Source organism: Pelophylax lessonae, assembly GCF_965119305.1.
Source record: "Pelophylax lessonae genome assembly, contig: HAP1_SCAFFOLD_57, whole genome shotgun sequence".
NCBI lineage: Eukaryota > Metazoa > Chordata > Amphibia > Anura > Ranidae > Pelophylax > Pelophylax lessonae.
The window spans coordinates 752,767-767,437 of NW_028120142.1; the positions used below are offsets into that span (position 1 = coordinate 752,767).

A 14,671-nucleotide genomic window follows, 5' to 3' on the forward strand; every position below is an offset into this window, starting at 1 on the left:
CTTCAGTATATTACAGTACATGTTGGCATTCATGGTTCCCTCAATGAACTGTAGCTCCCCAGTGCCGGCAGCACTCATGCAGCCCCAGACCATGACACTCCCACCACCATGCTTCACTGTAGGGAGACACACTTGTCTTTGTACTCCTCACCTGGTTGTTGCCACACACGCTTGACACCATCTGAACCAAATAAGTTTATCTTGGTCTCATCAGACCACAGGAGATGGTTCCAGTAATCCATGTCCTTAGTCTGCTTGTCTTCAGAAAACTGTTTCCAGGACTTTCTTGTGCATCATCTTTAGAAGAGGCTTCCTTCTGGGATGACAGCCATGCAGACCAATTTGATGCAGTGTGCGGCGTATGGTCTGAGCACTGACAGACTGACCCCCCCACCCCTCCAACCTCTGCAGCAATGCTGGCAGCACTCATACGTCTATTTCCCAAAGACAACCTCTGGATATGACGCTGAGCACGTGCACTCAACGTCTTTTGTCGATCATGGCGAGGCCTGTTCAGAGTGCAACCTTTCCTGTTAAACCGCTGTATGGTATTGGCACTGTGCTGCAGCTCAGTTTCAGGGTCTTGGCAATCTTCTTATAGCCTAGGCCATATTTATGTAAAGCAACAGTTCTTTTTTCAGATCCTCAGAGAGTTCTTTGCCATGAGGTGCCATGTTGAACTTCCAGTAACCAGTATGAGAGAGTGAGAGCGATAACACCAAATTTAACACACCTGCTCCCCATTCACACGTGAGACCTTGTAACACTAACGAGTCACATGACACCGGGGAAGAAAAATGGCTAATTGAGCCCAATTTGGACATTTTCACTTACGGGTGTACTCACTTTTGTTGCCAGCGGTTTAGACATTAATGGCTGTGTTCAGTTATTTTTAGGGGGCAGCAAATTTACACTGTTATACAAGCTGTACACTCACTACTTTACATTGTAGCTGAAGTGTCATTTCTTCAGTGTTGTCACATGAAAAGATATAATAAAATATTTACAAAAATGTGAGGGGTGTACTCACTTATGTGAGATACTGTACACTGACCCATATGTGTTATATATACACTGATCCTCCGCTCACCACATGTATTATATATACACTGAACTCCAATATGTTATATACTGTATACACTGACCCCCATGTATTATATATACACTGACCCTCCAATATATTATATATACACTGACCCCCCATGTATTATCTATACACTGACCCCCATGTATTATATATACACTGACCCCCAATATATTATCTATACACTGACCCCCCCCATGTATTATATATACACTGACCCCCATGTATTATATATACACTGACCCCCAATATATTATATATACACTGACCCCCCCCCATGTATTATATATACACTGACCCCCATGTATTATATATACACTGACCCCCCCCCCCATGTATTATATATACACTGACCCCCAATATATTATATATACACTGACCCCCCCCCCATGTATTATATATACACTGACCCCCAATATATTATATATACACTGACCCCCCATGTATTATATATACACTGACCCCCCATGTATTATCTATACACTGACCCCCAATATATTATCTATACACTGACCCCCCATGTATTATATATACACTGACCCCCAATATATTATATATACACTGACCCCCCATGTATTATATATACACTGACCTCCATGTATTATATATACACTGACCCCCATGTATTATATATACACTGACCCCCCATGTATTATATATACACTGACCCCCCCATGTACCCATGTATTATATATACACTCACCCCCATGTATTATATATACACTGACCCCCATATATTATATATACACTGACCCCCAATATATTATATATACACTGACCCCCATATATTATATATACACTGACCCCCATGTATTATATATACACTGACCCCCCCCATATATTATATATACACTGACCCCCCATGTATTATATATACACTCACCCCCATGTATTATATATACACTGACCCCCATATATTATATATACACTGACCCCCAATATATTATATATACACTGACCCCCATATATTATATATACACTGACCCCCATGTATTATATATACACTGACCCCCCCCCCCATATATTATATATACACTGACCCCCATGTATTATATATACACTGACCCCCATGTATTATATATACACTGACCCCCCCCCCATATATTATATATACACTGACCCCCATATATTATATATACACTGACCCCCATGTATTATATATACACTGACCCCCCCATGTGTTATATATACACTGACCCCCCCATGTGTTATATATACACTGACCCCCATATATTATATATACACTGACCCCCATGTATTATATATACACTGACCCCTATGTATTATATATACACTGACCTCCATGTATTATATATACACTGACCCCTATATATTATATATACACTCACCCCCATGTATTTTATATACACTGACCCCCCCATGTATTATATATACACTGACCCCCATGTATTACATATACACTGATCCTCCAATATATTATATATACACTGAACCCCATGTATTATATATACACTGACCTCCATGTATTATATATACACTGACCCCCATGTATTATATATATACACTGACCCCTATATATTATATATACACTCACCCCCATGTATTATATATACACTCACCCCCATGTATTTTATATACACTGACCCCCCCATGTATTATATATACACTGACCCCCCATGTATTACATATACACTGATCCTCCAATATATTATATATACACTGACCCCTATGTATTATATATACACTGACCCCCATGTATTATAGATACACTCACCCCCATATATTATATATACACTGACCCCATGTATTATATATACACTGACCCCCCCCATATATTATATATACACTGACCCCCATGTATTATATATACACTGACCCCCATGTATTTTATATACACTGACCCCCCATGTATTATATATACACTGACCCCCCATGTATTATATATACACTGATCCTCCAATATATTATATATACACTGACCCCAATGTATTATATATACACTGACCCCAATGTATTATATATACACTGACCCCCCATGTATTATATATACACTGACCCCCATGTATTATATATACACTGACCCCCCATATATTATATATACACTGACCCCCATATATTATATATACACTGATCCTCCAATATATTATATATACACTGACCCCCCCCCCATATATTATATATTCACTCACCCCCATGTATTATATATACACTAACCCCCATATATTATATATACACTCACCCCCATGTATTATATATACACTGACCCCCATATATTATATATACAATGACCCCCATATATTATATATACACTCACCCCCATATATTATATATACACTGACCCCCATATATTATATATACACTGACCCCCATATATTATATATACACTGACCCCCATATATTATATATACACTCACCCCCATGTATTATATATACACTGACTCCCATGTATGAAGCACAGAGCAGACAGAAAGCTCTGGGTGAATGTTGGTAATGATGATTTCCCGGTCTGTGTGAATGATGAGTGTATGTGTCCCCGTGTGTCCTGTCCCCCCTCCCTGGATGTGTAGGGAGGTGTCCCAGATGTTGTAGAACTATAAGTGCTGAACTCCAGATAAACTTCCTCCCTCATCTCATTCCATTCCAGCCTGGCAGAAAGTGTGCTACCCCAGGTATAAATTTCACCATCCCCATCCTACCAGATCCGATCATCTCACACAAAGGACCAGTGCTGTCTGGGAGGCATGGACACACACAACTTCTGCAGCTCCAAAAGAAGGAGGGCAGGGAGACTCTACACGGCATGCCTCCGCTCGCTTGCTACCCTTTGATTATTTTTAGGTTGCATTCAAAATGCTTCACTGCTGCTCCTGCCACATAATTTACATGTCTGCATATTGTGGTCCCCCTGCCGAGCTGTACACGTGACCAGGGCTCTGGGGCAGTGAGTTGGAAGGACCTGATCAGGCCAGTCACCGACCAATATTATCATACCAACAGCAGTGCGGCCACTTTCTGGGGGCGCCAAACAGATTTTCCCCCCGACCCAGTCCACCCCATAAGACTCAGGGGCATCTTTTGGTGCTGCCCGCCCCCCCTGCAAAGTGCCGCCCTAGGCCTCGGCCTTGTTGGCCTAGGCCAAGATAAAGCATTGTCTCTGAGTCGGCATCTCAGTCAGAACGAGACAAAGATGGTGCCGTTCCTCTGGAGAAAAAAAGCAAGCATTACGGTGGGGGGTCCTGTGATCTCTGTGAGAGAAGTGATATCTAGACACGTGACTTGACATATTGCTCTTATCATGGAGACATATCAATGTGCTACATCCACTTTACCGTCACCCTACAAGATTATTATTAGAGCGTAGCTGGCATATGGATCTTTGATGGGGGGGGAATACTGATTGGAGAGTATACATCGCTCTCATAGAGCTCCATTATATCTGAATATCCTCCCTGAAATCTACAATATTGATATGAAGGTCTATGTTCCTTTGCAGGAAAATCTTATGAGGACAATCCATATGCCAACATGAGTGATCTCGATGTACGGAGGATGAAGAACACACCAACAGCCAAAGGTAAGTTATTATAGGACACATGTCTACTAAAACTGCTAAACTGGATCTATAAACCAGAGCAACCAATCACATATCACCTCTTACTATATCTGTATAGAGGTAATAAAAGCTAGAATCTCATTCATTGCCATGCTTAAGTATAAATTCCACATCTAAATACATTATATATGATAAAATTGAATATATATACATATACATACATATATATATATATATATATATATATATATATATATATATATATATATATATATATATATATATATATATATATATATATATATATATATATATATATATACCTACATACATATACATATATGTACATACATACATACATATATATATATATATATATATATATATATATATATATATATATATATATACAGTGCCTTGCGAAAGTATTCAGCCCCCTTGAACTTTTCGACCTTTTGCCACATTTCAGGCTTCAAACATAAAGATATAAAACTGTAATTTTTTGTGAGGAATCGACAACAAGTGGGACACAATCATGAAGTGGAACGAAATTTATTGGATATTTCAAACTTTTTTAACAAATAAAAAACTGAAAATTTGGGCGTGCTAAATTTTTCAGCCCCCTTAAGTTAATACTTTGTAGCGCCGCCTTTTGCTGCGATTACAGCTGTAAGTCGCTTGGGGTATGTCTCTATCAGTTTTGCACATCGAGAGACTGAAATTTTTGCCCATTCCTCCTTGCAAAACAGCTCGAGCTCAGTGAGGTTGGATGGAGAGCGTTTGTGAACAGCAGTTTTCAATTCTTTCCACAGATTCTCGATTGGATTCAGGTCTGGACTTTGACTTGGCCATTCTAACACCTGGATATGTTTATTTGTTAACCATTCCATTGTAGATTTTGCTTTATGTTTTGGATCATTGTATTGTTGGAAGACAAATCTCCGTCCCAGTCTCAGGTCTTTTGCAGACTCCATCAGGTTTTCTTCCAGAATGGTCCTGTATTTGGCTCCATCCATCTTCCCATCAATTTTAACCATCTTCCCTGTCCCTGCTGAAGAAAAGCAGGCCCAAACCATGATGCTGCCACCACCATGTTTGACAGTGGGGATGGTGTGTTCAGGGTGATGAGCTGTGTTGCTTTTACACCAAACATAACGTTTTGCATTGTTGCCAAAAAGTTTGATTTTGGTTTCATCTGACCAGAGCACCTTCTTCCACATGTTTGGTGTCTCCCAGGTGGCTTATGGCAAACTTTAAATTACACTTTTTATGGATATCTTTAAGAAATGGCTTTCTTCTTGCCACTCTTCCATAAAGGCCAGATTTGTGCAGTATACGACTGATTGTTGTCCTATGGACAGAGTCTCCCACCTCAGCTGTAGATCTCTGCAGTTCATCCAGAGTGATCATGGGCCTCTTGGCTGCATCTCTGATCAGTCTTCTCCTTGTATGAGCTGAAAGTTTAGAGGGACGGCCAGGTCTTCGTAGATTTTCAGTGGTCTGATACCTTCCATTTCAATATTATCGCTTGCACAGTGCTCCTTGGGATGTTTAAAGCTTGGGAAATCTTTTTGTATCCAAATCCGGCTTTAAACTTCTCCACAACAGTATCTCGGACCTGCCTGGTGTGTTCCTTGTTCTTCATGATGCTCTCTGCGCTTTAAACGGACCTCTGAGACTATCACAGTGCAGGTGCATTTATACGGAGACTTGATTACACACAGGTGGATTCTATTTATCATCATTAGTCATTTAGGTCAACATTGGATCATTCAGAGATCCTCACTGAACTTCTGGAGAGAGTTTGCTGCACTGAAAGTAAAGGGGGCTGAATAATTTTTCACGCCCAATTTTTCAGTTTTTTATTTGTTAACAAAGTTTGAAATATCCAATAAATTCCATTCCACTTCATGATTGTGTCCCACTTGTTGATTCTTCACAAAAAAATTACAGTTTTATATCTTTATGTTTGAAGCCTGAAATGTGGCAAAAGGTCGCTAAGTTCAAGGGGGCCAAATACTTTCGCAAGACACTATATATATATATATATATATATATATATATATATATATATATATATATATATATATATATACACATTATAGTGTACAGGTGCATATCATAAAATTAGAATATCATCAAAAAGTTAATTTATTTCTGAAATTCAATTCAAAAAGTGAAACTCATATATTTTCTATAGAGTGATATATTTCAGGAATTTCTTTCTTTTGATTTTGATGATTATGGCTTACAGCTAGAGATGGCCTTGCGGTTCGCCCGGTGGTCGGTTTGCGGCGAACTTTGCTTGTTCGCTGTCCGCCGATCATGCGAACATATGGCGATGTTCGCGGCCGCCATATTCTTTTACATTGTGAAGAACTTTGACCCATGACACATCCATCAGGTGGTACAGCACAGCAAATTGAGACATTTCAGCACATGGACATACCCCCTACCTTATAAATAGATCTGAGCTGGCAGCCATTTCACATTCTGCTTTTTGTCAGTGTAGGGAGAGGTTTGCTGTGTGGAGCAGGGACAGATTGTCAGTGACACAGGTGGCTCGGTTATAGGTCCACAAAGGACTGGTATTTGGTTTAGGGGTACTGTCTATATTCTCTCTTTTGTCAGTGTAGGGAGAGGTTTGCTGTGGGGAGCAGGGACAGACTGTCAGTGCCGGTTCACACTGATGCGATGCGGGAACACGGCGAATATATCTGCGTGTTCCCGCATCCGCAGCACAGGCAGTTCACACTGCCATATGCGATACGCTGGGGGTGTCAATTCAAAGTTAACGACACCCCCAGATCAGATCGCATATCGCAGTGTGATCTGACAGTTCGCACATAGTCGGATCGCACTGGTGTGACCCACCATGCGATCTGATTCTGCTGCGGACCAAAAAAAGGGTCCTGTGTGTGTTCACTGCGATTGCGGTGCAAATTCAGCAATACAAACTGTATGACAGACATCGTATGTCATTTTAGGAGCAGTGCGCTCCGAATTACATGCAATCTCTGTGATCGCATCAGTGTGAACCGGCACTGAGTGACACAAATCGCTCGGTATTAGGTCCACAAAAGTCCTTTAAAGGACTGGTATAGGTGTACTATTGTTTGGTGTGCATTATATAGGGGTGTAATACACTTATAATATACTTTCTTTTATATAAAGCATATTATAGTGGATTTGGGTACTGCAGAAATTTTGCCTCTTTCGCTGCGTTAACTCTGCTACACACAGTGACAAAAGTTACTAGAAAATATTTTTCATAACTGGTGTGATAAACCAGTGGCCCCCCAAAATGACAGATTGTAGCGGGTGTTATATAACAATATACTTTCATAATAGTGTATTTTGGTACTGCAGAAATTTTCCTCTTTTGCTGCGTTAACTCTGCTACACACAGCGACAAAAGTTACTTTGAATTTTTTTTATAACTGGTGTGATAGACCAGTGGCCCCCCAAAACAACAGATTGAAGCGGGGTGTTATATACCTTCTTCCACATATACTGCGCTTCTCTAGAGACTTTTGTCACAGGGTCATTTAAAAAATGACAGGTGTAGGAAAAGGCAGGCTCTTACACAGGGGTGGTAGGGGTAGGGCAGGAGCACCAGGCCGGAGCCAAAGTGGGAAGTTGTAGAAGGTGCGTTCGATTAAGTCAAAGGATGCACCAGACTTGGTTGAGTGCCTCACTCAGCCTTCTTCTTCTGCATCCTCCTCATCCTCTCTATCTGTACCCTCTTCACTCTCTGCTGTGTGCAACCCCAAAGACACCACCACCAACACCACCACCACCATATACCCTCCGCTTGAGTCACTGGAATTATTTTCCGATCCATCACAAGACATTTACGATGCGCAGCCATTGTTGGCATCAGATCAAGAAGAGGATGTAGCAACAGCCGCCACTCAGCAGTCTGACGACAGTACCCAGATCAGCCGAAGGAGGTTGGTCCCTGCTGTTGCTGCCTACTTTGAGATCTCTAATGTTAGTGGTGGGGAAGGTGACGTCGATGATGCAGAGGCAAAATTTCTGCAGTACCCAAATACACTATTATGAAAGTATATTGTTATATAACACCCCTGCTTCCATCTGTCGTTTTGGGGGGCCAGTGGTCTATCAAACTTCCAAAGAGAAAAAGTGACCGCACTCAGAGATCAGTGAACTTGAAGTGTTTATTCCCATTCATAAAAGACAACGGTGCATTGAACAGACATGAACACGGTTGACATGTTTCACGACTCTGTAGGTCGCTTACTTATAACCAATGAGTAAGCGACCTACAGAGTCGTGAAACATGTCAACCGTGTCCATGTCTGTTCGATGCACCGTTGTCTTTTATGAATGGGAATAAACACTTCAAGTTCACTGATCTCTGAGTGCGGTCACTTTTTCTCTTTGGAAGTTTGATCACTGGACGGCGGATCCGACCAGCACCTGGATATCTGTGCCTCACCTGAGCGGCTTTCCCTGTGTTGCTTGAATGATCTCACTGGTCTATCACACCAATTATAATAATTTTTCTAATTGCGTTTGTCACTCTTTGTAGTTGTAGTATCGCTGCAGAACCGCTCAACAGTCACAATGCTGCACAATACAAATCCACTATAATATGCTTTCTATATTCATCCAGCATTGCAACTTCCTCATCTTCCTGCTCCTGCTCCTTGATGGCTTGTTTAATGACACGACGCAATGCAGGCTCCAGAAAGAAGACGTAAGGTACAATGTCACTGATGGCACCCTGGCTGCGACTGACTTGGTGATCTCATCAAATGGCCTGCAGAAGTCTGCATGCGTCGCGCATGAGCAGCCACTGGCGCAAGTGAAAAAAACCAAGCTCCCCAGAACCTGTCCTGCTGCAGAGTTCGTAAAGGTAGTCGTTAACTGCACGTTGCTGCTGGAGCAGCCTATCAAGCATATACAACGTTGAGTTCAATCGCGTCGGGCAGTCACAAATAAGATGTTTGAGGGCAGGTTGTGTCGCTGCTGAATGTCAGCAAGGCGAGCCATGGCTGTGTAAGATCTTATGAAATAGGCCAAGATTTTCCTGGCCTGCCGCAAGACGTCCTGGACCCCAGGGTATTTGACAATGAATCGCTGCACGACCAAGTTCAGGACGTGTGCCATGCATGGCACGTGTGTAATTTTGCCCTGTTTCTGCACGCTCAGCAGATTGGCACTGTTGTCGCACACCACTTTGCCATACCAACTGTAAAATTGAGCGGTGTTAGCCACTGATCTGCCTGTGAATGCAAAGCTGAAAGGAGTGCAGGACCAGTGTGGCTCTTGGCTTCCAGGCACAACAGACGCAGCACAGCATGGCAACGTCTCACCTGGCATGCTGAATAGGTTCTGGGGATCTTGGGAGGCGTAGCGGAAGAGATGGAAGCAGCGGAAAAGGAGGAGTCAGCCGAGGAGGAGAGGGGAGAGGGAGGATGGAGTGAGGAGGAGACTTATGCGTTGACTGCAAAGGCTCCAACATCAGGGAACGCATAGACCGACAGGTGTCCGACTACATTGGGTTAACGGCCAATGTGGATGCTCTGAGAAGTGATGAACCCCTGGACTACTGGGTGGGCAGGCTTGACCTCTGGCCAGAGCTTGCACAATTTGCAATGGACCTGTTGGCTTGCCCCTCGTCCAGTGTCCTGTCCGAAAGGACGTTCAGCGCAGCAGGGGGGGTCGTGACCGTTAAGCACACTCGCCTAGCTCACGACAGTGTTGACTACCTCAAATTCAACACATGTGACCAGTAGACCATGTTTGATTCAAATTCCTCATGACAGACCACAAATATTCGCCACCACCCATAACAATTCATGGTCCCTGTCTTAGGTAAATACAGCGGCATAAAAAGGCCTTTTATGGCCATTGAATGCCTAATTGCTACAGTCTGTCCCTGCTCCACACAGCAACCTCTCCCTACACTGACAAAAGACTTTGTGGACCTATTAGCTAGCGACTTTTGTCACTATGCAGTCTGTCCCTGCTCCACACAGCAACCTCCAGCCACAGAATACAAAGTTCTTTTCTGTCAGGTGAACGCCTGTTGGCCAATTTTTGGGGCCTGTACTGGCCGACACTTACTTCTGTATCCTGTGAATGCCTAATGTACCTCCAGCCACAGAAGACAACATTCTTTTCTGTCAGGTTGAACGCCCGTTGGCTAATTTTTGGGGCCTGACTTGCTTCTTTATCCTGTGAATGCCTAATTTTTCAGACTCAGACTTTCAGGCATTGAAAATCAATGGGTTTGTAAAATTGTTCTAAATTGTGGAAAGGATGATGCGGACCCATTTTACAGACGTGCAAATGGACCCTGTATGTATTTGACATGTATTTACTTGCTGCTGTCAGTTCTGGCTGATTTAGAAAAAAAAAAAAAATACATATTTATGTGTCCCGTGTGCACAGCTAGTAAGTATTTTGTGGCTGCAAATATGACCTGGCGGTTTTTAATGTTCACCTGCCATTAAAGTGAATTGGGTCTGCCACAAACTTGCGTTCGCTAACCGCTCCGTCCGATGTTCGTCCATCACTACTTACAGCTTGTGACACCCCAAAGTTCAGTATCTCAGAAAATGTAAATATTATATAAGACCAATAAAAAAAAAGTATTTTTAATACAGAAATGTTGGCTTACTGAAAAGTCTGTCCATGTACAGTATAGTATGCACTCAATACTTGGTCGGGGCTCCTTTTGCATGAATTGCTGCATCAATGTGGTGCGTCATGGAGGCGATCAGCCTGTGGCACTGCTGAGGTGTTATGGAAGCTCAGGTTGCTTTGATAGCGGCCTTTAGCTTATCTGCATTGTTGGGTCTGGTGTCTCTCATCTTCCTATTGACAATACCCCACAGATTCTCTATGTGGTTTAGGTCAGGCGAGTTTGCTGGCTAATCAAGCACAGTGATACCATGATCATGTGACCAGGTATTGGTAGTTTTGGAAATGTGGGCGGTGCCAAGTCCTGCTGGAAAATGAAATCAGCATCTCTATAAAGCTGGTCAGCAGAGGGAAGCATGAAGTGCTCTATAATTTCCTGCTAGAGGGCTGCGCTGACTTTGGACTTGATAAAACATAGTGGACCAACACCAGCAGATGACATGGCTCCCCATATCATCACAGACTGTGGAAAATTTTGCATTTCATTGGGAAATCAAAGTCCCAGAGTCTGGAGGAAGAGTGGAGAGGCACAGAATCCAACTTGAATGAGGTTCAGTGAGAAGTTTCCACAGTCATATAAAATGCATGTGAGATAAGAATTCTGGAGGATTATTATAGCAGCTGATACATGCAGGCTCTTTCACTATTCTCTCTGTCTGTAGAGATTCCGGCTGCTAGGAGCACATATTACTGGGTGTTACTGATGCTGGGGGTCCTCCTAATATTGGCATTCATCACTTTGGTCATCCTAACAAGCTTCCTGTTCCATAACTGTGAGTATTTCTATTAATATTTTATCAATTTTGATCACTTTGTTATTGTATCTGTATTTACCATTATGGTTCTTGGAGGTCACCACCTAGGGTGGCAAGGCTGGAAAGACTAGCACCAAGGAGAAGGGGGTGTAAAGGAAAAGGAAGCTGGAGACAGAGGTGAGTAGGGATAAGCTTTGGGTTCGCCACAAATTCTACCCATTCCAGCCTGTTTGCAGTTTGGCAATTGTGCAACCAAGTGCAGCTCAAAGAAATTAAATGTGCTAACTGAGTTACGCGCGTGACGTCACCCTGCCACATTGATTCTGTGGTGTGGCGGCAAGGAATGCGAGTGCACGGCGGCATTTTTCGCCCTTTTGCCTAGTTTTTATATATCAGTGGTCCTCAACTCCAGGCCTCAGGGCCCACTAACAGGTCAGATTTTAAGTATTACCTTGGGGAGATGCAGACAAGAATACTGCAATCACTGAGCAGCAAATTATATCACCTGGGATGTATTTCAGTTATCTTGCAAACCTGGCCTGTTAATGGGCCCTGAGGACCAGGGTTGAGGACCACTGTTATATACCATTCTGATTCTTGTAGTTAGGACCGCAACAATGGGGGGGGGTAAAGGGCGGCTGCTGCGGTGCCGGTATCATGTGTGGTTGGGGGGCACCACGTCTAGAGTTATGGCCACTGCAAACTGACAGGAGTAGTGACAGCAGCATCACTACTCCGGTCAGCTAAGCGTGAGTCCTGCTGCTGCTGATTGCTTATGCATCAGGACTGTCAGATCAGGACTGTGTGGGGTTTTCAAACCTGTAAAGTCCTGATCTGACAGGTATTCCCTGCCACGATCCCATGTAGTAGTGGGCATCTCTCGCCGGCTGCCTAGCAGAACTGTTAAGTCCACTTTCTCTAGGCACCTCTTAAACTTGAATTTGCCAAGCTTAGGGGAGGCCTGGTGGGGTTTCACCCAGCCACTGCTGCACTGCATCTGAGGTCTGTGCTCAGTCTAAGAGTGTGCTCAGGGGAGGAAAAGAGGATTAGTGAAAGGTTTAGGGGGATATGTGCTAAGAGGGGGGACTGAAGAGGGGATTTCTCCTCATTGTGCTCATGAGGATTTCTTATAGGAATCAGGATTTGTGGGCATTTGTGCTGGGGGCTTTGTGCTAAGAAGGGAACATTTTGTTTTAGGGGGAGAGGATTAGTGTTAGAAGGGGATTTTGGGTGGATTTGTGCTGGGGGAGGGTTTGTACTCATGGGTGGGGAAACTGGGGAGGGGGGACTTGGGGGAGGGGCTTTCTGCTAGGAGGAGAGACTGCAATGGGGTCAAAGATTTATGCTAGGAGGGGGATTTTTACTGGGAGTAGGGGGAGTTTTGGCTTGCAAAGGGAGTATAAACTAAGGGGGTTAACGTGCAGAGAAGTGCTTGATTAGTTTTTTTTTTTTTTTTGGGGGGGGGGTGATTTTTGCTGGCACATAATACTTATACATCTTGGGGGTGGGGGGGGCAGTTTGACATCCTCACCCTGGGCACTGAATTGCCTTGTCCCAGCACTGCTTGTAATCAGTCGTTTATTTTAACAAATACTGAACTATGAATTATACATTTATCTATGGTATACGGTGAGCTTATACGAACGCCCTGAATGGATGTAAGCCCAGGAGCGGAGGATACAGAAGGATTGTTTTTGACCAGTGGAGATCTATATGAATCTTGGATGCCAGGAAGACCTGAGGCTTATCATCTCTTGCACAGTGGAATGAGCGTTCATGCTGTTTATAATTTTGCAGCCAATTTGATGAGTGTTTAATTTGCTCACTTGGTAAAGGAGAGTTCACAACATTCTTGGTGTCTTTTGAAGCACTTTAATGGGTATTAGAGTTGGGCAGAACACCTCCCAACTCTCGAACATCACAAAAGTTCGGACCCAAACCACAAACTCTATTAAAGTCTATGGCACCCTGTAACGGAACCGCCGACCCACACTGTACTTGTGGTGTTCCGTCAGTATACGGCTTCCTCCAAGTCATGAACATATATACCAAATTTTCCCAGCCACCCTCATACAAAGCTAGCCAACAACTTAGCTTGTACAAGTTTTGGAACCTTCTCCTTTATTTAACAGTTTCACGCTCAATTTATACACACATGAGCACATCCCCCTCCTGTTCAAATTACTACACACAGGTCAGGGGTTGTCTGACTACATTATCCTATGCAGATGAAATTGTATACAGAAATAGAATTAACATATCTAAAGAACAACCAACACAACCATCACAGACAGTACATTTCCACTCAGCAACTAATAGAAGACAGTGATTCAATCAACCTGAGGCAATTAAGTAGCAGACGGCCGTCCTCGAGCTCCTGCAATACAATACACAAACAATAGGTGTAAATACAGAACCCATTGTAGATAACAGGTTAGTATATCAGCATATTCAACAATGTCTGGAAGACAGGTGATTGAGCTGATGATATTAGCACATTGTCTGTCTTTCATTCCCAGTGACAGTGAGTACTGTCACAGATCCGAACTTGAAAAATCAAAAGTTGCCATTTTGAAGGCTTATATGCAAGTTATTGACCTTAAAAAGGGTATGGGGGCCTCGCTACTGCCCTGGGGGACATGT

The 14,671-nt window shown here is 42.9% G+C and overlaps 1 protein-coding gene across 1 annotated transcript in view; it reads left to right on the forward strand.

The window, feature by feature from the left end:
- Window positions 1-14,671, forward strand: part of LOC309543477 (CD209 antigen-like protein C) — a gene marked incomplete at its 5' end in the record, with an annotated part of 41,369 nt that overhangs the window by 9,417 nt on the left and 17,281 nt on the right. The window contains one exon of the mRNA XM_082275957.1: window positions 4,539-4,619. Within this exon, the coding sequence (XP_082132083.1) occupies window positions 4,539-4,619 (81 nt within the window). The remainder of the gene's footprint in view (window positions 1-4,538; window positions 4,620-14,671) is intronic.